This window comes from Panulirus ornatus, chromosome 15 (genome assembly GCF_036320965.1).
Source record: "Panulirus ornatus isolate Po-2019 chromosome 15, ASM3632096v1, whole genome shotgun sequence".
NCBI classification, from domain to species: domain Eukaryota; kingdom Metazoa; phylum Arthropoda; class Malacostraca; order Decapoda; family Palinuridae; genus Panulirus; species Panulirus ornatus.
The window spans coordinates 19201171-19226436 of record NC_092238.1 but is presented as its reverse complement, the minus strand read 5'-3'; the positions used below and the strand labels follow the sequence as shown (position 1 = coordinate 19226436).

At 42.3% G+C, this 25266-nt stretch overlaps 1 protein-coding gene across 1 annotated transcript in view; it reads left to right on the top strand.

Annotated features, from left to right (window-relative positions):
• Positions 1–25266, top strand: part of LOC139753740 (tuberin-like) — a 354102-nt gene that overhangs the window by 90200 nt on the left and 238636 nt on the right. Inside the window, exons 7-8 of the mRNA XM_071670536.1 lie at positions 17282–17495; positions 17809–18019. Of these exons, the coding sequence (XP_071526637.1) occupies positions 17282–17495; positions 17809–18019 (425 nt within the window). The remainder of the gene's footprint in view (positions 1–17281; positions 17496–17808; positions 18020–25266) is intronic.

Here is a 25266-nt window from a genome sequence, read left to right as displayed (position 1 = left end):
ACCCCCAAATCTTTTAAAACTTTTCCCCATTTTTGCTTTCCAAGATAACGTTCTCGACTTCCACACATTATTCAACACTCCCAGAACCTTCGCCCCCTCCCCCACCCTACTGGTTCACTTCCTCTTCCATGGTTCCATCTGCTGCCAAATCCACTCCCAGATATCTAAAACACTTCACCTCCTTCAGTTTTTCTCCATTCATACTTAGCTCCCAATTGACTTGTCTGTCAACCCTACTGTACCTGATAACCTTGCTCATTCACATTTACTCTCAGCTTTTTTCTTTCACACACTTTACCAAACTCAGTCACCAGCTTCTGCAGTTTCTCTCCCGAATCAGCCACCAGCGCTGTATCATCAGCAAACAACAGCTGACTCACTTCCCAAGCTCTCTCATCCTCTGGCATTCACCTGCCTAACAACCCCATCCATAAACAAATTAAACAACCATGGAGACATCACGCACCCCTGCCGCAAACCAACATTCACTGAGAACCAATCACTTTCCTCTCTTCCTACACGTACACATGCCTTACATCCTCGACAAAAACTTTTCACTGCTTCTAACAACTTTCCTCCCACACCATATATTCTTAATACCTTCCAAAGAGCATCTCTATCAACTCTTATCATATGCCTTCTCCAGATCCATAAATGCTACATACAAATCCATTTGCTTTTCTAAGTATTTCTCAAATACATTCTTATGAGCAAACACCTGATCCATACATCCTCTACCTCTTATGAAACCACACTGCTCTTACCCAATCTGATGCTCTGTACCCTCCCATATAATTTCCCAGGTATACTCAACAAAGTTGTACCTCTGTAATTTGAGCACTCACTTTTATCCCCTTTGCCTTTGTACAATGGCACTATGGAAGCATTCCGCCAATCCTCTGGCACCTCACCATGAGTCATACATACATTGAATAACCTTACCAACCAGTCAACAATACAGTCACCCCCTTTTTTAATAAATTCCACTGCAATACCATCCAAACCAGCTGCCTTGCTGGCTTTCATCATATGCAAAGCTTTTACTACCTCTTCTTTGTTTACCAAATCATTCTCCCTCACACCGCCTCGATCAAAACACCCTATATCTGCCACTCTATCATCAACCACATTCATCAAACCTTCAAAATACCCACTCCATCTCCTTCTCACATCACCACTACTTGTTATCACCTCCCCATTTGCCCCCTTCACTGATGTTCCCATTTGTTCCCTTGTCTTACGCACTTTATTTACCTCTTTCTAAAATATCTTTTTATTCCCCCTAAAATTTAATGATACTCTCTCACCCCAACTCTCATTTGCCCTCTTTTTCACCTCTTGCACCTTTCTCTTGATGTCTTACCTCCCACTCATTTGCATTATTTCCCTGCAAAAATCATCCAAAAGCCTCTCTCTTCTCTTTCACTAATAATCTTACTTCTTCATCCCACCACTCACTACCCTTTCTAATCTGCCTGCCTCCCACACTTCTCATGCCACAAGCATCTTTTGCGCAAGCCATCACTGCTTTCCTAAATACATACCATTCCTCCCCCACTCCTCTTACATCCTTTGTTCTCACCTTTTTCCATTCTGTATTCAGTCTCTCCTGGTATTTCCTCACACGAGCCTCCTTCCCAAGCTTACTTACTCTCACCACTCTCTTCACCCCAGCATTCTTCTTTTCTGAAAAGCTCTACAAATCTTCACCTTCGCAAGATAATGATCAGACATTTCCGCCAGTTGCACCTCTCGGCACATTAACATCTAAAAGTCTCTCTTTCGCACGCCTATCATTTAACACATAATCCAATAAAACTCTCTGGACATCTCTCCTACTTACATACGTATACTTATGTATATCTGGCTTTTTAAACCAGGTATTCCCAATCACCAGTCCTTTTTCAGCACATAAATCTACAAGCTCTGCACAATTTCCATTTACAACACTGAACACCCCATGTACACCAATTATTCCCTTAATTGCCACATTACTCACCTTTGCATTCAAATCACCCATCACTATAACCTGGTCTTGTGCATCAAAACTACTAACACACTCAATCAGCTGCTCCCAAAACACTTGCCTTTCATGATCTTTCTTCTCATGCCCAGGTGCATATGCAACAATAATCACCCATCTCTCTCCATCTACTTTCAATTTTACCCATATCAATCTAGAGTTTACTTTCTTACACTCTAACACATACTCCCGCCACTCCTGTTTCAGGAGTAGTGCTACTCCTTCCCTTGCTCTTGTCTTCTCACTAACCCCTGACTTTACTCCCAAGACATTCCCAAACCACTCTTCCCCTTTACCCTTGAACTTCATTTCACTCAGAGCCAAAACATCCAGGTTCCTTTCCTCAAACATACTACTTATCTCTCTTTTTTTTCTCATCTTGGTTACATCCACACACATTTAGACACCCCAATCTGAGCCTTCGAGGAGGATGAGCACTCCCCATGTGACTCCTTCTTCTGTTTCCCCTTTTAGAATGTTAAAATACATGGAGGGGAGGGTTTCTAGCCACTCCCATCCCCTTTAGTCGCCTTCTATGACACATGAGGAATACGTGACATGTGGGACGTTTTCTTTCTCCTCCATCCCCATTGATTGCCATCCTCTGGGTCAGCAAGGTAGCACCAGGAATCATATGAAGAATAACCCATCCACTCATGTACACATATGTATTCATAAACTCCCAAACACACATATACATACATAAGCATATACATATCAACATATATACATACATATACATACACATACACAGACATATACATTTATGCACATGTACATATTCATTCTTGCTTGCCTTCATCCATTCCTCGCGCTACCCTGCCCCACAGGAAACAGCATTGCTACCCCCTGCTTCAGTGAGGCATCGCCAGGCAAACAGACAAAAAAGGCCTCATTCGTTCGCACCCTGCCTCTGCCTGTTATGTATAATGCACTAAAACCACAGCTCCCTATCCACATCCAGGCCCCATAGCCCTTTCCCCAGATGTTTCACATACCCTGGTTCAGTCCATTGACAGCACGTCAACCCCAGTATGCCACATCGGCCCAGTTCACTCTATTCCTTGCACGCCTCTCACCCTCCTGTATGTTCAGGCCCTGATCACTCTAAATCTTTTTCACTCCATTCTTCCACCTCCAATTTGATCTCTTGCTTCTCCTTGTTCCCTCCACCACTGACACATTTATCCTTTTTGTCAACCTTTCCTCACTCATTCTTGCCATATGCCTACCCCATTTCAACACGCCCTCTTCTGCTCTCTCAACCACACTCTTTTTATTTCCTCACATCTCTCTTAAATGGAAATGGTGAAGAGCTTGTAGATTTATGTGCTGAAAAAGGACTGATGATTGGGAATACCTGGTTTAAAAAGCGAGATATACATAAGTATACTTATGTAAGTAGGAGAGATGGCCAGAGAGCGTTATTGGATTACGTGTTAATTGACAGGCGTGCGAAAGAGAGACTTTTGGATGTCAATGTGCTGAGAGGTGCAACTGGAGGGATGTCTGATCATTATCTTGTGGAGGCTAAGGTGAAGATTAGTATGGGTTTTCAGAAAAGAAGAGTGAATGTTGGGGTGAAGAAGGTGCTGAGAGTAAGTGAGCTTGGGAAGGAGACCTGTGTGAAGAAGTATCAGGAGAGACTGTGTACAGAATGGAAAAAGGTGAGAACAATGGAAGTAAGGGGAGTGGGGGAGGAATGGGATGTATTTAGGGAATCAGTGATGGATTGCGCAAAAGATGCTTGTGGCATGAGAAGAGTGGGAGGTGGGCTGTTTAGAAAGGGTAGTGAGTGGTGGGATGAAGAAGTAAGAGTATTAGTGAAAGAGAAGAGAGAGGCATTTGGACGATTTTTGCAGGGAAAAAATGCAATTGAGTGGGAGAAGTATAAAAGAAAGAGACAGGAGGTCAAGAGAAAGGTGCAAGAGGTGAAAAAAAGGGCAAATGAGAGTTGGGGTGAGAGACTATCAGTAAATTTTAGGGAGAATAAAAAGATGTTCTGGAAGGAGGTAAATAGGGTGCGTAAGACAAGGGAGCAAATGGGAACTTCAGTGAAGGGCGTAAATGGGGAGGTGATAACAAGTAGTGGTGATGTGAGAAGGAGATGGAATAAGTATTTTGAAGGTTTGTTGAATGTGTCTGATGACAGAGTGGCAGATATAGGGTGTTTGGGTCGAGGTGGTGTGCAAAGTGAGAGGGTTAGGGAAAATGATTTGGTAAACAGAGAAGAGGTAGTAAAAGCTTTGCGGAAGATGAAAGCCGGCAAGGCAGCAGGTTTGGATGGTATTGCAGTGGAATTTATTAAAAAAGGGGGTGACTGTATTGTTGACTGGTTGGTAAGGTTATTTAATGTATGTATGACTCATGGTGAGGTGCCTGAGGATTGGCGGAATGCGTGCATAGTGCCATTGTACAAAGGCAAAGGGGATAAGAGTGAGTGCTCAAATTACAGAGGTATAAGTTTGTTGAGTATTCCTGGTAAATTATATGGGAGGGTATTGATTGAGAGGGTGAAGGCATGTACAGAGCATCAGATTGGGGAAGAGCAGTGTGGTTTCAGAAGTGGTAGAGGATGTGTGGATCAGGTGTTTGCTTTGAAGAATGTATGTGAGAAATACTTAGAAAAGCAAATGGATTTGTATGTAGCATTTATGGATCTGGAGAAGGCATATGATAGAGTTGATAGAGATGCTCTGTGGAAGGTATTAAGAATATATGGTGTGGGAGGCAAGTTGTTAGAAGCAGTGAAAAGTTTTTATCGAGGATGTAAGGCATGTGTACGTGTAGGAAGAGAGGAAAGTGATTGGTTCTCAGTGAATGTAGGTTTGCGGCAGGGGTGTGTGATGTCTCCATGGTTGTTTAATTTGTTTATGGATGGGGTTGTTAGGGAGGTAAATGCAAGAGTCTTGGAAAGAGGGGCAAGTATGAAGTCTGTTGGGGATGAGAGAGCTTGGGAAGTGAGTCAGTTGTTGTTCGCTGATGATACAGCGCTGGTGGCGGGTTCATGTGAGAAACTGCAGAAGCTGGTGACGGAGTTTGGTAAAGTGTGTGGAAGAAGAAAGTTAAGAGTAAATGTGAATAAGAGCAAGGTTATTAGGTACAGTAGGGTTGAGGGTCAAGTCAATTGGGAGGTGAGTTTGAATGGTGAAAAACTGGAGGAAGTGAAGTGTTTTAGATATCTGGGAGTGGATCTGTCAGCGGATGGAACCATGGAAGCGGAAGTGGATCATAGGGTGGGGGAGGGGGCGAAAATTTTGGGAGCCTTGAAAAATGTGTGGAAGTCGAGAACATTATCCCGGAAAGCAAAAATGGGTATGTTTGAAGGAATAGTAGTTCCAACAATGTTGTATGGTTGCGAGGCGTGGGCTATGGATAGAGTTGTGCGCAGGAGGATGGATGTGCTGGAAATGAGATGTTTGAGGACAATGTGTGGTGTGAGGTGGTTTGATCGAGTAAGTAACGTAAGGGTAAGAGAGATGTGTGGAAATAAAAAGAGCGTGGTTGAGAGAGCAGAAGAGGGTGTTTTGAAATGGTTTGGGCACATGGAGAGAATGAGTGAGGAAAGATTGACCAAGAGGATATATGTGTCGGAGGTGGAGGGAACGAGGAGAAGAGGGAGACCAAATTGGAGGTGGAAAGATGGAGTGAAAAGGATTTTGTGTGATCGGGGCCTGAACATGCAGGAGGGTGAAAGGAGGGCAAGGAATAGAGTGAATTGGAGCGATGTGGTATACAGGGGTTGACGTGCTGTCAGTGGATTGAATCAAGGCATGTGAAGCGTCCGGGGTAAACCATGGAAAGCTGTGTAGGTATGTATATTTGCGTGTGTGGACGTGTGTATGTACATGTGTATGGGGGGGGTTGGGCCATTTCTTTCGTCTGTTTCCTTGCGCTACCTCGCAAACGCGGGAGACAGCGACAAAGTCTAAAAAAAAAAAAAAAAAAAAAAAAAAATCTCTCTTACCCTTTTATTACTTAGTCAGACCACCTTACACCACATATTGTTCTCCAACATTTAATTTCCAACACATCCACCCTCCATACAACCCTATCTATAGCACATCACTCGCAACCTTATAATAATGTTGGAACTACTATTCCTTCAAACATACCCAATTTTGCTCTCCAAAATAACCTTCTCTCTTTCCACACATTCTTCATCGCTCCCAGAACCTACACCCCATCCCCCACCCTGTGACTCAATCCCGCTTCCATGGCTCCATACGCTGCTGAATCAACTCCCAGATATCTAACACACTTCACTTCCTCCAGTTTTTCTCCATTCACTCTTATATCCCATTTTATTTGACCCTCAACCTTACTGAACCTAATAACCTTTCTCTTATTCACATTTACTCTCAACTTTCTCCTCTCACACACTTTTTCAGTCACCAACTTGTGCAGTTTCCCACTCTAATCAGCCACCAGAGTTGTATTATCAGCGAATAACAGCTGACTCACTTAACATGTCCTCATATCCCCAACAGACTGCATTCTCAACCCTCTCTCCAAAACTCTTGCATTTACCTCCCGAACCACCCCATCCATGAACATATTAAATAACCATGGGGACATCACACACCTCTACTGTAGACCAACCTTCACTTGGAAACCAATCACTCTCCTCTCTTCCTACTTGTACACAGGCTTTACATCCCTGGGAAAAACTTTTCACTATTTCCGGAAGCTTACCTCCCACACCATATACTCTTAAGACCTTCCACAAAGCATCTCTATCAACCCTATCATATGGCTTCTCAAGATCCATGAATGCTACATACAAATCCATCTACTTTTCTAAGTATTTCTCAGCATTCTTCAAAGCAAACACCCGATCCACACATCCTCTACTACTACTGAAACCACAGTGCTCCTCCCCAATATGTTGCTCTGTGCATGCCTTCACCTTCTCAATCAATACCCTTCGATAAAATTTCCCAGGAATACTCACCAAACTTCTGCCTCTGTAGTTTGAACACTCACCTTTATCCCCTTTACCTTTTTATAATGGCAATATGCATTTATTCTGCCAATCCTCAGGCACTTCACCATGATCCATACATACGTTGAATACCCTTACCAACCAATCAACAACACAGTCATCCCATTTCTTAATATATTCCACTGCAATACCATCCAAACTCGCTGCCTTGCCTTGCCTTTCACTACCTCTTCTCTCTTAACTAAACCATTCTCCCTGACCCTCACACTTCGCACACCGCCCCAACCAAAACACCTTACATCTGCCACTCTATCATCAAACACATTCAGTAAACCTTCAAAATACTCAATCCATCTCCTCACTTCATCACCACCTGTTATTACTTCCCCCTTGCCCCCCTCACTGACATTTCCATTTGTTCTCTTGTGTTATGCACGTTATTTTCCCCCTTCTAAAACATCTTTTTATTCTCCATAAAGTTTCACCGCAACTCTCATTTGCCTTATTTTTTCAACCCTTGAACCTTCCTCCTGACTTCCATCCACTTTCTTTTATACATCTCCCAGTCATTTAACTCTCCTTCCTTGTAAGTATCATCCAAATGTCTCTTTTCTCTTTTACTAACAACTTTACCACTCACTACCCTTTCTAATCTGCCCACCTCCCCCCTTTCTCATGCCACTTGCATCTTTTGCACATGCCATAACTACTTCCCTAAATACATCCCATTCCTTACCCACTCCCTTCATGTCATTTGCTCACAATTTTGCCATTCTACACTTAATCTTTCCTGGTACTTCCTTACACAAGTCTCCTTTCCAAGCTCTCTCACTCTCACCACTCTCTTCTCTCCAACATTTTCTCTTCTTTTTTGAAAACCTCTACAAATCTTCACCTTCACCTCTCCAAGATAGTGATCAGACATCCCTTCAGCTGCACCTCTTAGGATATTAACATCCAGTTGAAACGTAATGTGATAATAACCTTCCACAATCTCTCATACTCACATACATTTACTTATGTATATCTTTTTTTTAACCAGGCATTCCCAGTCACCAGTCTTTTTCCAGCACACAAATCCACTAGCTCTTCACCATTTCCAGTCATAACCCTGAATACCCCATGTACACCAATTATACCCTCAACTGCCACATTACTCATCTTTGCATTCAAATCACCCATCACTAATACTTGGTCTTGTGTATCAAAGCTACTGACAAACTCTCATGATCTTTCTTCTCATGATCAGGTGCATAAGCACCATTAATCACCCATCTCTCTCCACCCACATTCAGTTTTACCCATATCAATCTAGAATTCAAGTATGCCTCTTCCCTGTATATCAAGTAATTGTTCTACATCTTTCTTCTCATTCTTATGTCTCCCTTGAGGATGTGATCATTACACAAAAGTGCACTAGGGAACTTATTATGTCTCATTTTCATATGGATTTATGAATATACTAGATCACAAGTAGTACTGTGACCTCTTGCAGTATATATTATTATTTATTATACTTCATCGCCATTTCCTGTGTCAGCAAGGTAATTTAAGGAAACAGACGAAGAATGGCCCAAACCCTCATCTACACATATATATACATAAACGCCCATACACGCTCATATACATACAAATACATTTCAACATATACATACACAGACATACACATATATACAAATTGGAAAGGATCACAATTTTGCATGTGATCGAGTGTATTCCTGTGAGTCCACAGGGAAAATGAAACATGATAAGTTCCCAAGTGCACTTTCGTGTAATAATCACATCGTCAGGGGAGACACAAGAGAGAAATAAAAGTCAGTTGATATACAGTGAAGAGACAAGTAGCTAGGACACCATTTAGTAAACATGTTTACCAAATAGCATCCTAGCTACATGTCTCTTGGTGATTATTACACGAAAGTGCACTTGGGAATTTATCATGTTTCATTTTCCCTGCGGACTCATAGGAATATATACACATGTACATATTCATACTTGCTGCCTTCATCTATTCCCGTCCCCACCCCACCACTCAAGAAACAGCATCCCCCTCCTCCAGCAAGGTAGCACCAGGAAAAGACAAAAAGGTGACATTTGTTCACACTGTTCACACTTAGTCTCTAGCTGTCATGTGTAATGCACCGAAATCACAGATCCCTTTCCATAACCAGGCCCCACAAAACTTTACCCCAGACACTTCACATACCCTGGTTCAATTCATTGACGGCACATCGACCACAATATACCAGATCGTTCCAATTCACTCTATTCCTTGCACTCCTTTCACCCTCCTGTATGTTCAAGCCTTGATCGCTCAAAGTCTTTTTCACTCCATCCTTCCACCTCCAATTTGGTGTCCTGCTTCACCTTGTTCCCTACACCTCTGCCACATATGTTCTCTTGGTCAGTCTTTCCTCACTCATTCTCTCCATATGTCCAAACCATTTCAACACACCCTCTTCTGTTCTGTCAACTGCACTCTTTTTATAACCACATGTCTCTTTTACCTTTACATTACTTACTTGATTACACCACCTCACACCACATATTGTCCTCAGATATTTCATTTCCAACACATCCACCCTCCTCTGCACAACCCTATCTATAGCCCATGCCTCACAGCCATATAACATTGTTGGAATCACTGTTCCTTCAAACATACCCAGGATAACATCCTCGCCTTACACACATTCTTCAATGCTCCCAGAACCTTCACCCCCTCCGCCACCCGTGTAACTCACTTCAGCATCCATGGTTACATCTACACTTAAGTCCACTTCCAGATGTCTAAAACACTTCACTTCCCCCAGTTTTTCTCAGTTCAAACTTCCCTCCCAATTAACTTGTCCCTGCACCCTACTGAAACTAATAACCTTGCTCTTATTCACATTTATTCTCAACTTTCGCCTTTCACACACTTTACCAAACTCAGTCACCAACCTCTGTAGTTTCTCACCAGAATCAGCCGCCAGCGCTGTATCATCGGCGAACAACAACTGGCTCAATCCCCAGGCTCTCTCATCCACAACAGACTGCATACTCGCCCCTCTCTCCAAAACTCTTGCATTCACCTCCCTAACCACCCCATCCATAAACACATTAAACAACCATGGAGACATGATGCACCCCTGCCACAAACTGACATTCACTGGGAACCAACAACCTTCCTCTCTTCCGACTCATACACATGCCTTACATCCTTAATGAAAACTTTTCACTGCTTCTAGAAATTTACCTCCCACACCATATACTCTTAAAATCTACCACAGAGCATCTCTGTCAACCCTATCATAAGCCTTCTCTAGATCCATAAATTCTACATACAGATCCATTTGCTTTTCTATATATTTCACACATACATTCTTCAAAGCAAACACCTGATCCACACATCCTCTACCACTTCTAAAACCACACTGCTCTTCCCCAATCTGATGCACTGTACATGCATTTACCCTCTCAATCAATACCCTCCCATACAATTTCCCAGGGATACTCAACAAACTTATGCCTCTGTAATTTGAACACTCATCCCCTTTAACCATACATACTTTGAATATCCATACTAACCAATCAACAACACAGTCACAGCCTTTTAAATAAAGTCCATTGCAATACCATCCAAACCCGCCACCTTGCCGGCTTTCATCTTCTCCAAAGCTTTCAGTACCTCTTCTCTGTTTATATACATGTGAAGTATAATAAAAAGAAAGATTCTTTCTTTCTTTCTTTCTTACTATTCGCCATTTCCCGCATTAGCGAGGTTGCGTTAAGAACAGAGGACAGGACCTTTGAGGGAATATCCTCACCTGGCCCCCTTCTCTGTCCCTTCTTTTGGATCATAGGGTGGGGGAGGGGGCGAAAATCCTGGGGGCCTTGAAGAATGTGTGGAAGTCGAGAACATTATCTCGGAAACCAAAATGGGTATGTTTGAAGGAATAGTGGTTCCAACAATGTTGTATGGTTGCGAGGCGTGGGCTATGGATAGAGTTGTGCGCAGGAGGATGGATGTGCTGGAAATGAGATGTTTGAGGACAATGTGTGGTGTGAGGTGGTTTGATCGAGTGAGTAACATAAGGGTAAGAGAGATGTGTGGTCATAAAAAGAGCGTGGTTGAGAGAGCAGAAGAGGGTGTTTTGAAGTGGTTTGGGCACATGGAGAGGATGAGTGAGGAAAGATTGACCAAGAGGATATATGTGTCGGAGGTGGAGGGAACAAGGAGAAGAGGGAGACCAAATTGGAGGTGGAAAGATGGAGTGAAAAAGATTTTGTGTGATCGGGGCCTGAGCGTGCAGGAGGGTGAAAGGAGGGCAAGGAATAGAGTGAATTGGAGCGATGTGGTATACCAGGGTTGACGTGCTGTCAGTGGATTGAAGTAGGGCATGTGAAGCATCTGGGGTAAACCATGGAAAGCTGTGTAGGTATGTATATTTGCGTGTGTGGACGTATGTATATACATGTGTATGGGGGGGGGGGTTGGGCCATTTCTTTCGTCTGTTTCCTTGCGCTACCTCGCAAACGCGGGAGACAGCGACAAAGTATAATAAATTTATAAATATATATATATATATATATATATATATATATATATATATATATATATATATATATATATATATACATATATATATGGATTTGTATGTAGCATTTATGGATCTGGAGAAGGTATATGATAGAGTTGATAGAGATGCTCTGTGGAAGGTACTATGAATATATGGTGTGGGAGGCAAGTTATCAGACGCAGTGAAAAGTTTTTATTGAGGATGTAAGGCATGTGTACGTGTAGGAAGAGAGGAAAGTGATTGGTTCTCGGTGAATGTAGGTTTGCGGCAGGGGTGTGTGATGTCTCCATGGTTGTTTGATTTGTTTATGGATGGGGTTGTTAGGGAGGTGAATGCAAGAGTTTTGGAAAGAGGGGCAAGTATGCATTCTGTTGGGGATGAGAGAGCTTGGGAAGTGAGTCAGTTCTTGTTCACTGACGATACAGTGCTTATGGCTGATTCATGTGAGAAACTGCAGAAGCTGGTGACTGAGTTTGGTAAAGTGTGTGAAAGAAGAAAGTTAAGAGTAAATGTGAATAAGAGCAAGGTTATTAGGTACAGTAGGGTTGAGGGTCAAGTCAATTGGGAGGTAAGTTTGAATGGAGAAAAACTGGAGGAAGTAAAGTGTTTTAGATATCTGGGAGTGGATCTGGCAGTGGTTGGAACCATGGAAGCGGAAGTAAATCATAGGGTGGGGGAGGAGGCGAAAATCCTGGGAGCCTTGAAGAATGTGTGGAAGTTGAGAACATTATCTCGGAAAGCAAAAATGGGTATGTTTGAAGGAATAGTGGTTCCAACAATGTTTTATGGTTGCGAGGCGTGGGCTATGGATAGAGTCGTGCGCAGGAGGGTGGATGTGCTGGAAATGAGATGTTTGAGGACAATATGTGGTGTGAGGTAGTTTGATCAAGTAAGTAATGTAAGGGTAAGAGAGATGTGTGGAAATAAAAAGAGTGTGGTTGAGAGAGCAGAAGAGGGTGTTTTGAAATGGTTTGGTCACATGGAGAGAATGAGTGAGGAAAGATTGACCAAGAGGATATATGTTTTGGAGGTGGAGGGAACGAGGAAAAGTGGGAGACCAAATTGGAGGTGGAAAGATGGAGTGAAAAAGATTTTGAGTAATCGGGGCCTGAACATGCAGGAGGGTGAAAGGCAGGCAAGGAATAGAGTGAATTGGATCGATGTGGTATACCGGGGTCGACGTGCTGTCAGTGGATTGAATCAGGGCATGTGGAGCGTCTGGGGAAACCATAGAAAGTTGTGTGGGGCCTGGATGTGGAAAGGGAGCTGTGGTTTCGGGCATTATTGCGTGACAGGTGGAGACTGAGTGTGAGCGAATGGGGCCTTTGTTGTCTTTTCCTAGCGCTGCCTCGCGCACATGAGGGGGGAGGGAGATGTTATTCCGTGTGTGGCGGGGTGGCGATCGGGGTGAGTAGGGGCAGACAGTGTGAATTGTGTGCATGTGTGTATATGTGTGTGTCTGTGTTTGTATATATGTGTGTATGTTGGGATGTGTGGGTGTGTATGGTTGCGTGTGTGGATGTGTGTGTGTGTGTGCATGTGTGTGGGGGTGGGTTGGGCCATTTCTTTCGTCTGTTTCCTTGCGCTACCTCGCAGGCGCGAGAGACAGCGACAAAGCAAAATAATAATAATAATAATAATATATATATATATATATATATATTTTTTTTTTTTTTTTTTTTTCATACTATTCGCCATTTCCCGCGTTTGCGAGGTAGCGTTAAGAACAGAGGACTGGGCCTTGGAGGGAAAATCCTCACCTGGCCCCCTTCTCTGTTCCTTCTTTTGGAAAAAAAAAAAAAAAAAAAAAAAAAAAAAAAAAAAAACGAGAGGGGAGGATTTCCAGCCACCCGCTCCCTCCCCTTTTAGTCGCCTTCTACGACACGCAGGGAATACGTGGGAAGTATTCTTTCTCCCCTATCCCCAGGGATAATATATATATATATATATATATATATATATATATATATATATCATTAGAGAAGAGGTAGTAAAAGCTTTGCGGAAGATGAAAGCCGGCAAAGCAGCAGGTTTGGATGGTATTGCAGTGGAATTTATTAAAAAAGGGGGTGACTGTATTGTTGACTGGTTGGTAAGGTTATTTAATGTATGTATGACTCATGGTGAGGTGCCTGAGGATTGGCGGAATGCGTGCATAGTACCATTGTACAAAGGCAAAGGGGATAAGAGTGAGTGCTCAAATTACAGAGGTATAAGTTTGTTGAGTATTCCTGGTAAATTATATGGGAGGGTATTGATTGAGAGGGTGAAGACATGTACAGAGCATCAGATTGGGGAAGAGCAGTGTGGTTTCAGAAGTAGTAGAGGATGTGTGGATCAGGTGTTTGCTTTGAAGAATGTATGTGAGAAATACTTAGAAAAGCAAATGGATTTGTATGTAGCATTTATGGATCTGGAAAAGGCATATGATAGCATTGATAGAGATGCTCTGTGGAAGGTACTAAGAATATATGGTGTGGGAGGCAAGTTGTTAGAAGCAGTCAAAAGTTTTTATCGAGGATGTAAGGCATGTGCACGTGCAGGAAGAGAGGAAAGTGATTGGTTTTCAGTGAATGTAGGTTTGCGGCAGGAGTGTGTGATGTCTCCATGGTTGTTTAATCTGTTTATGGATGAGGTTGTTAGGAAGGTGAATGCAAGAGTTTTGGAAAGAGGGGCAAGTATGCAGTCTGTTGGGGATGAGAGAGCTTCTGAAGTGAGTCAGTTGTTGTTTGCTGATGATACAGCGCTGGTGGCTGATTCATGTGAGAAGCTGCAGAAGCTGGTGACTGAGTTTGGTAAAGTGTGTGAAAGAAGAAAGTTAAGAGTAAATATGAATAAGAGCAAGGTTATTAGGTACACTAGGGTTGAGGGTCAAGCCAATTGGGAGGTAAGTTTGAATGGAGAAAAACTGGAGGAAGTAAAGTGTTTTAGATATCTGGGAGTGGATCTGGTAGCGGATGGAACCATGGAAGCGGAAGTGAATCATAGGGTGGGGGAGGGGGCGAAAATCCTGGGAGCCTTGAAGAATGTGTGGAAGTCCAGAACATTATCTCGGAAATCAAAAATGGGTATGTTTGAAGGAATAGTGATTCCAACGATGCTGTATGGTTGCGAGGCATGGGCTATGGATAGAGTTGTGTGCAGGAGGGTGGATGTGCTGGAAATGAGATGTTTGAGGACAATATGTGGTGTGAGGTGGTTTGATCGAGTAAGTAATGTAAGGGTAAAAGAGATGTGTGGAAATAAAAAGAGTGTGGTTGAGAGAGCAGAAGAGGGTGTTTTGAAATAGTTTGGTCACATGAAGAGAATGAGTGAGGAAAGATTGACCATGAGGATATATGTGTCAGAGGTGGAGGGAATGAGGAGAAGTGGGAGACCAAATTGGAGGTGGAAAGATGGAGTGAAAAAGATGTCGAGTGATCGGGGCCTAAACATGCAGGAGGGTGAAAGGCGGGCAAGGAATAGAGTGAATTGGAATGATATGGTATACCGGGGTCAACGTGCTATAAATGGACTGAACCAGGGCATGAGAAGCATCTGGTGTAAACCATGGAAAGTTCTGTGGGGCCTGGATGTGGAAAGGGAGCTGTGGTTTCAGGTGCATTATTACATGACAGCTAGAGACTGCGTGTGAACGAATGGGGCGTTTGTTGTCTTTTCCTAATGCTACCTCGCACACATGAGGGGGAAGGGGGTTGTTATTCCATGTGTGACGAGGTGGGGATGGGAATAAATAAATGCAGACAGTATGAATTATGTACATGTGTATATATGTCTGTGTGTGTATATATATATGTGTGTACATTGAGATGTATAGGTATGTATATTTGTGTGTGTGGACGTGTATGTACATACATGTGTATGTGGGTGGGTTGGGCCATTCTTTCGTCTGTTTCCTTGCGCTACCTCGCTAACGCGGGAGACAGCAACAAAACAAATAAAAAAATAAAAGTGAATAATTGAATTACATTGGTATGATTTTCTTGAGTTTGCTGTTTAAATCGTATGGGAGAATGATGATTGAGAGTGCGATAGCACACACATTGTTTCAGGTTAGGTAGGATAGTTTGACTTCAGGTGTATAGATGTGTGGATATGGTGTTTGCTTTGAAGAATGTGTGCAAGAAATACTTAGAGAAAAAGGAGAACCTAAACATGGCATTTATGGACCTTGAAGGAAGCATACAATATGGGTGAGAGATGATATATATTAGTTATTGATTTTATTGGGTATGGGAGAAAAACTCCAAAAATCAGTGGAGAGAGCTTTTATCAAGAGAGTAAGGTATATGTGTAAGTAGATGGTGAGGAGGTTGAGTGTTTTCAGTTAAAGGTGGGTTTGCAGCAGGTTTGTGATGTCACTGCACCTGATCCCCTATTTACTACCTATGTGACTTACGACTATAAGGAATGCTGTACATGTAGGTATATGAGTTCTATAGCCATATGGCCATGTTGACATGCATCCAGCTTACATCCATTTCGAGATCTGACTGGTTGGTCAGAGCAGGACTTGGACATATGTTGGGGAGGGGTGTTAGTTTGCTTATGGATGGGATGGTGAGGGAGGTCAGTTAAAGGGTCTTGGAAAATAAAGTAGGTATACAGCCTGTTGGGGTTAAGGGGCCAGTTATGTGAGTCGGTTGTTGTTTACTGATGACGTGGCAATGTTGGCAGATTTTAATGAGAAACTGCCGTAGCTGATGTCTGAGTTTGGGTGAGACTGTAAAAGAGAAAGTTGAGAGTAACTGTGAATAAAGGCAAGGATATTTGGTTTATCAGTGAAAAGAGACAGGATGTTTGGAGTGTGAATTAGAAAGGAGAGTAAAAGGAGTGTTTGAGATAAGTGGGAGTGGATATGGAAAGGAATGGAACCATGGGGGCTAAAGGAAGCCATAAGATTGGTGAGGGAAACACTGAGGAATGTGTAGAAAGAGGGGTCACTGTCTTTAACAGCACTGATGAGTATGTTTGATAGTATATTCGTTCCATCATTGCTGTATGGATGTGAGGCATGGGCCTTAGATAAAAATGTAAAAAAGACAACAAATTTGTTGGAAATTAAATTTTTAAGGACAATATTTGGTATGAGGAGGGTTACTTAAATAGGAAATGAAAGGGAAGGAGAGAGATGTGGTAGTAAGAGGAGTATGAATTAGAGGGCTGAAGATGGTGTAATGAAATGGTTCAGACATATGGAGAGGATAACTGGGGAGAGGTTGAATGAGAGTATAGACAGGTCAGAAGTGGAGGGAAGAAGGAAAAGTAGGAAGATAAAAGGAAAAGGTGAAAAGGATGGATTGGAAAGTGCTTTGAATGTTAGGGGCTTGAACATGCAGAAGGTCATGAGGTATGCAAGGGATAGAACGAATTGGAGTGACATGGTATATTGGGAATGAGTTGCACTCAGTGGGCTGAACCAGTGCATATGTATTTGTGGCCTCATTGTGGATAGGGACTCTGATTTTTGTGCGTTGTATATGGCAGCTAGAGAGTGGATGTGAATGAATGAGGCCATTTCTTCATTTATTCCTGGCACTTCCTTGCTAATTAGAGAAATGGCAAACTCATGAACAACTTTATCATAATCCGAAATGTGTGTGGACCTTACTCTTCACCTTTGTAATGGCATATACCATGTTTCTTTTACTTTAGGACTTGCATGTCAAGTTATTCATTTGATGTAGAGAATGTTGAAAAGCTTGTAAGATGGAAAGTTTAGGCACCTTTTGATGAGTAAGTACTTGCTAACAGGGACTACTCAGCCAACACTTTGAAGAACCCAGACCCCGAGCATTTTCTGGTGCCTCAGATAAAACACAGGACTCAGACCTTGGATCTCAGAGAGATTCTAGTGGTTGTAGCAGTGGTGCCCCCTCTCATGCATCATCAGATCCACGAATAAATTCTGCTGACCCTGGGGATGACACAAGAGGTAGTTCACCCCTTACAAGCACAAGCCCATCAGGTGTGTTGCAGCATTAGGACTTATCATGGAATAGCATAATGATTTATGAAGTGCATGAAACATTTTTTTGTTGAATCAGTAGAGAATTCTTTAATCAGTCTTAATGCCTTTCATATTATATTTTAGTGATATGTAATCAGTATTACCAAGAAAACTGCCACTTTTGATGAAAGACAGAAGTGATTATTTTTGTTAATGTTTTTTGTCTTGATTATTATTAAGAATTTGTTTTTATTTGATTTCACTCTTCAGTTCTTTTGTCATCAGCATTCTTATCAAGGGATATGTAATTCTTAACCATAAATGTGTCCAGGCGAGAATCTTGATGACCCCCGTGTTCCTGTTCAACGATGCCATTCTAGTCCAGAAATGAGTGAAGGTGTTGTAGTTGGTGCAGTAGGGATAAGCCAGCAGCCTCCACCTGACCCTGAAAGCAAAGTTCTTTCCTCCCGAAGTACATCCCCAGGACCCAGTGAATCAACATTAGTGACAACTACAACTAGACAAGTGAAAACTAAACCCAGGTTTGTCTTATTAATCATTCATGAAGCAGGAGCCTGGATTTAGGTGTCTTCCTCTTTACACTTATATTTATATATTTATTATACTTTGTCGCTGTCTCCCGCGTTTGCGAGGTAGTGCAAGGAAACAGACGAAAGAAATGGCCCAACCCCCCCCATACACATGTATATACATACGTCCACACACGCAAATATGCATACCTACACAGCTTTCCATGGTTTACCCCAGGCGCTTCACATGCCTTGATTCAATCCACTGACAGCACGTCAACCCCGGTATACCACATCGCTCCAATTCACTCTATTCCTTGCCGTCCTTTCACCCTCCTGCATGTTCAGGCCCCGATCACACAAAATCTTTTTCACTCCATCTTTCCACCTCCAATTTGGTCTCCCTCTTCTCCTCGTTCCCTCCACCTCCGACACATATATCCTCTTGGTCAATCTTTCCTCACTCATTCTCTCCATGTGCCCAAACCACTTCAAAACACCCTCTTCTGCTCTCTCAACCACGCTCTTTTTATTTCCACACATCTCTCTTACCCTTACGTTACTCACTCGATCAAACCACCTCACACCACACATTGTCCTCAAACATCTCATTTCCAGCACATCCATCCTCCTGCGCACAACTCTATCCATAGCCCACGCCTCGCAACCATACAACATTGTTGGAACCACTATTCCTACAAACATACCCATTTTTGCTTTCCGAGATAATGTTCTCGACTTCCACACATTCTTCAAGGCCCCCAGAATTTTCGCCCCCTCCCCCACCCTATGATCCACTTCCGCTTCCATGGTTCCATCCGCTGCCAGATCCTCTCCCAGATATCTAAAACACTTCACTTCCTCCAGTTTTTCTCCATTCAAACTCACCTCCCAATTGACTTGACCCTCAACCCTACTGTACCTAATAACCTTGCTCTTATTCACATTTACTTTTAACTTTCTTCTTCCACACACTTTACCAAACTCAGTCACCAGCTTCTGCAGTTTCTCACATGAATCAGCCACCAGCGCTGTATCATCAGCGAACAACAACTGACTCACTTCCCAAGCTCTCTCATCCCCAACAGACTTCATACTTGCCCCTCTTTCCAAAACTCTTGGATTTACCTCCCTAACAACCCCATCCATAAACGAATTAAACAACCATGGAGACATCACACACCCCTGCCGCAAACCTACATTCACTGAGAACCAATCACTTTCCTCTCTTCCTACACGTACACATGCCTTACATCCTCGATAAAAACTTTTCACTGCTTCTAACAACTTTCCTCCCACACCATATATTCTTAATACCTTCCACAGAGCAAAAATTTATGAAGTATGCATGAAAAGTAAAATCATTATCTCTGAAATATAAAGTTTTATGGAAAAATTGAAAAAGCAATATGCATTTTTGATTGATACTAAACATGGCAGATTGCTATATGATAATAGACTCAAAAGAATGTCCTAAGTCTTTTGGCCATTGATATGTAAATATGAGAAAGCAAGTATGGGTTCATTCACTTTGATATCTGAAAGTACAATAAGATATAGGAGCAGTAGAGGTGGATAATTTGCGTGTAATAATTGGAACGAGGACAGATAGATTGAAGAATGAAGATGTGATGAATAAGGAGAGTGAAGAAATCAGCGGATGAAATTCTTTTAGGATGGTTCAGTCATGAAGAGTGTTATGTGTAGGAAGATTGAAAGTCATACAGCAGAAGATGCAAGGAGATATGGACCACAGAAAAAGTGGAATGTTGCTGTGAGAGAAATGATAAGTGCAAGGGATACTGCAGGTGATGATGTTAAAGGAATGATTGCCAATCAGATGTTGATGTTAAGGGAATGATTGATAATCATTTGCATTGGAAGGCTTTAGTGTATTCAGGCATTGGTTTCAGGTGATGAATCAACTTTGTGTAAAAAGTAAATTGATAAGCACTTATGTAAATGGGAAAGTCTGTGTTTCACATTAACACGCAAGGCATGAGTTGAAGATGTACATTATAAGTGATTTCAGAGTGTGTATGTACCTTATCTACCCCACAGAATTGGGAATGGAGTTAATAAACACTTGTATTTATGCAAACCAGGCAACTCTTCCTGATGTATTTTTATGAATTGATTTTTGTGCCTCTCTGTTAAGGTCACCCACCAAGCCTGGGTGGTTGCTGATTGGGCACTGTGCAGGAATTTTTCTCCTAAGTCAGTCACCCTTCAGCCATGCCAACAACAGCACATTCTCTTGAGTTTTCTAGGAAAGAAATTGAGCAGCTTTTTGTTAAGCGTAGAGGACCGGACAGAAGACGATCCTGAATTACCTGAGAATGATGATGTATCATTGGATTGTGTGGAGGATGATGTTATGAATACTGTTCTAGCACTAAAAGTTGACCAAGATGAGGCAGTAAAAGGTGTCTTTAGCACAATTGAAAGTGTTGTTGCTGGCACCTGCCCAACGTTGACAATGCTGCATCTGACTGGTGCAGCTGGTAATTCTAAAAACTCTTATAGTTTTTTGTTTTGAAAAAAATATAATTTCGTCACATTGATTGTAACAAGAGGAGATTAACTGTTTTACGTAAGCCAGTAATTATTTTTTAGTGTTGGTGAAATGGATGAGATATGTATATTTGCAATTCAGATAACAGGCCTTCCTTTTGCACTTTTATCATGTTGCACTGAAACATCTACAAAACTTCTACACATTATGAGAGTAGTAGTAATGGACCAGATATACTTTTGATATGAATTTCTTTCTATTGTTACATGAACATTTTTGAATTTTAAGGCTAAATAGATTTTCTTCACTGCTTGAAAAACTGAAATTCACAGAATGGAATGAAAACCAAAATGAAGTGTTAAGGGGATAATTAGGATAGATAGATAGTACAGGCAGGAAGCTATTTCAAAGTACTTTAAACATGGTGAAAGGGGACATGTGACCATATGTTGGAGAAACTAGTGTGAATAAGGTTTCATGAAATACTTTTCTGTACAAAAGGCAACACAGACCCCATAATCTATAAAGTTCAGCTTGTAACACTGTGATTATATCCTCAAACACCAACCATGGGGAGTGGAGTGCTTTAGCCATGAACAGAGCTAGCATCACAAATTGTCAGACCTCTTATAATAATGATGATTTATGATTATGACAATAATGCAACTGCAATTATTCCTTGAGATAGTGGAGAAAAAATGCAACCCACATTTTTCTGCTATGTTGTGGAAGGCAAGCAATGGGTAAGAGTAGTAGGCAGGAATCATTCCTCTCCAGAATTATTTTTTTCCATACGAGGGAACAGAAGTAGCTAAGTGAGGATTTTTCCTCTAGAGCTCAGTTATTTGTTTCTGATATTACCTTGATAATAAGGGAAACAGTAAGCAGAAATGAGAGAAAAATAACCATTATCATATGCTATCCATATGATGGAGTGAGTATTTTAAAGGTTTGTTGAATGTATTTGATGGAGAGTGGCAGATGTAGGGTGCTTTGGTCGAGGTGGTGTGCAAAGTGAGAGGGTCAGGGAGAATGGTGTGGTAAACTGAGAAGGGGTAGTGAAAGCTTTACGGAGGATGAAAGCCAGCAAGGCAGCGGGTTTGGATGGTATTGTTGTGGAATTTGTTAAAAAGGGGTGACTGTGTTGTTGATTGGTTGGTAAGGATATTCAATGTATATATTGTTTATGGTGAAGTACCTGAGGATTGGCAGAATACATGCATACTGCCATTATACAAAGGCAAATGGGACAAAGGTGAGTGTTCTAATTACAGAGGTATAAGTTTATTGAGTATTCCTGGGAAATTATATGAGAGGGTATTGATTGAGAGGGTAAAAGCATGTACAGAGCATCAGATTGGGGAGGAGCAGTGTAGTTTCAGAAAAGGTAGAGGATGTGTGGATCAGGTGTTTGCTTTGAAGAATTATATTTATATTTTTTTTATTATCCTTTATCACTGTCTCGTGTTTTAGTGAGGTAACGCAAGGAAACAGATGAAAGAATGGTCAAACCCACCCACATACATGTCCACATATGCACATATACATACCTATACATTTCAACATATACGTTTATATACATACACAGACATATACACATGTACATGGATGAGAGAGCTTGGGAAGTGAGTCAGTTGCTGTTCGATGATGATACAGCGCTGGTGGCTGATTCCTGTGAGAAACTGCAGAAGCTGGTGACTGAGTTTGGATAAAGTGTGTGAAACAAGAAAGCTGAGAGTAAATGTGAATAAGAGCAAGGTTATTAGGTACAGTAGGGTTGAAGGACAAGTCAATCGGGAGGTAAGTTTGAATGGAGAAAAACTGGAGGAAGTGAAGTAATTTAGATATCTAGGAGTGGATTTGGCAGTGGATGGAACCATGGAAGTGGAAGTGAGTCACATGATGGGGGGAGGGGGCGAAGATTTTGGGAACGTTGAAAAATGTGTGGAAGTCGAGAACGTTATCTTGGAAAGCAAAAATGGATATGTTTGAAGGAATGGTGGTTCCAACAATGTTATATGGTTGCGAGGCATGGGCTATAGTTAGAGTTGTTCGGAGGGGGGTGGATGTGCTGGAAATGAGATGGTTGAGGACAATATGTGGTGTGAGGTGGTTTGACCGAGTAAGTAATGAAAGGGTAAGAGAGATGTGTGGTAATAAAAAGAGTGTGGTTGAGAGAGCAGAAGAGGGTGTTTTGAAATGGTTTGGTCACATGGAGAGAATGAGTGAGGAAAGATTGACAAAGAGGATATTTGTGTCAGCGGTGAAGGGAACGAGAAGAAGTGGGAGACCAAATTGGAGGTGGAAAGATGCAGTGGAAAAGACTTTGAGTGATCGGGGCCTGAACATGCAGGAGGGTGAAAGGCATGCAAGGAATAGAGTGAATTGGAACGATGTGGTATACCGGAGTCGACATGTTGTCAATGGATTGAAGCCTGACATGTGAAGCGTCTGGGGTAAACCATGGAAAGTTCTGTGGGGCCTGGATGTGGAAAGGGAGCTGTGGTTTCGGTGCATTATACATGACAGCTAGAGACTGAGTGTGAACAAGTGTGGCCTTTGTTGTCTTTTCCTAGCGCTACCTCATGCACATGCGGGAGGAGGGGGTTTTCATTTTATGTGTAGTGGGGTGGAGACAGGAATGAATAAGGGCAGTGAGTATGAATTATGTACATGTGTATATATGCATATGTCTGTGTGTATATATATATGTATATGTTGAGATGTATAGGTATGTATATGTAAGTGTGTGGGTGTGTATGTGGGTGGGTTGGGCCAATCTTTTGTCTGTTTCCTTGCACTACCTCGCTAACGCGGGAGACAGTGACAAAGTATAATAAATGAAATTAAAAAACATAATTCATACTTGCTGCCTTTATTCATTCCCATCGCCACTCTGCCACATGTGAAGTGACAGCCCCCCTCCCCCTGCACGTGCGCAAGTTAGCGCTAGGAAAAGACAACAAAGGCCACATTCGTTCACACTGTCTCATTTATTTTATTTATTTATTTTGCTTTGTCGCTGTCTCCCACGTTTGTGAGGTAGCGCAAGGAAACAGACGAAAGAAATGGCCCAGCCCACCCCCATACACAATGTATATACATTCACGTCCACACACGCAAATATACATACCTATACATCTCACTGTACACATATATATACACACACAGACACATACATATATACCCATGCACACAATTCACACTGTCTGCCTTTATTCATTCCCATCGCCACCTCGCCACACATGGAATACCATCCCCCTCCCCCCTCATGTGTGCGAGGTAGCACTAGGAAAAGACAACAAAGGCCCCATTCGTTCACACTCAGTCTCTAGCTGTCATGCAATAATGCCCGAAACCACAGCTCCCTTTCCACATCCAGGCCCCACACAACTTTCCATGGTTTACCCCAGACGCTTCACATGCCCTGATTCAATCCACTGACAGCATGTCAACCCCAGTATACCACATCGATCCAATTCACTCTATTCCTTGCCCTCCTTTCACCCTCCTGCATGTTCAGGGCCCAATCACACAAAATCTTTTTCACTCCATCTTTCCACCTCCAATTTGGTCTCCCACTTCTCCTCGTTCCCTCCACCTCCGACACATATATCCTCTTGGTCAATCTTTCCTCACTCATTCTCTCCATGTGCCCAAACCTTTTCAAAACACCCTCTTCTGCTCTCTCAACCATGCTCTTTTTATTTCCACACATGTCTCTTACCCTTACATTACTTACTCGATCAAACCACCTCACACCACACATTGTCCTCAACATCTCATTTCCAGCACATCCACCCTCCTGCGCACAACTCTATTCATAGCCCACGCCTCGCAACCATACAACATTGTTGGAACCACTATTCCCTCAAACATACCCATTTTTGCTTTCCGAGATAATGTTCTCGACTTCCACACATTCTTCAAGGCTCCCAGGATTTTCGCCCCCTCCCCCCCCACCCTATGATTCACTTCCGCTTCCATGGTTCCATCCGCTGCCAGATCCACTCCCAGATATCTAAACACTTTACTTCCTCCAGTTTTTCTCCATTCAAACTTACCTCCCAATTGACTTGACCCTCAACCCTACTGTACCTAATAACCTTGCTCTTATTTACATTTACTCTTAACTTTCTTCTTTCACACACTTTACCAAACTCAGTCACCAGCTTCTGCAGTTTCTCACATGAATCAGCCACCAGCGCTGTATCATCAGCGAACAACAACTGACTCACTTCAGAAGCTCTCTCATCCACAACAGACTTCATACTTGCCCCTCTTTGCAAAACTGTTTCATTCACCTCCCTAACAACCCCATCCATAAACAAATTAAACAACCATGGAGACATCACACACTCAGTCTCATACACATACATATACATATCAACATACACACACATATGCACACACATGCACGGGCACACACACTTATACACATGTACACATCCACAATTGCGCTCCCCCATCCCCTCCCAGCACCACCCTGCCCCACAGGAAACAGCATCCCCCACACCTTTCAGTCGCTTTGTACGAAATGCAGGGAATATATGGAAGGGTCTGTGGGGCCTGGATGTGGGTGGGTAGTTATGGTATTGGTGCGTTGCACATGACAGCTGTAGACTGAGTGTGAGTGAATGTGGCCTTTTTTTCTGTTTACCTGGCACTACCTTGCCAAGGTGTGGGGGATGCTTTGAAGAATGTACGTGAGAAATACTTAATAGAACAGATGGATTTCTATGGA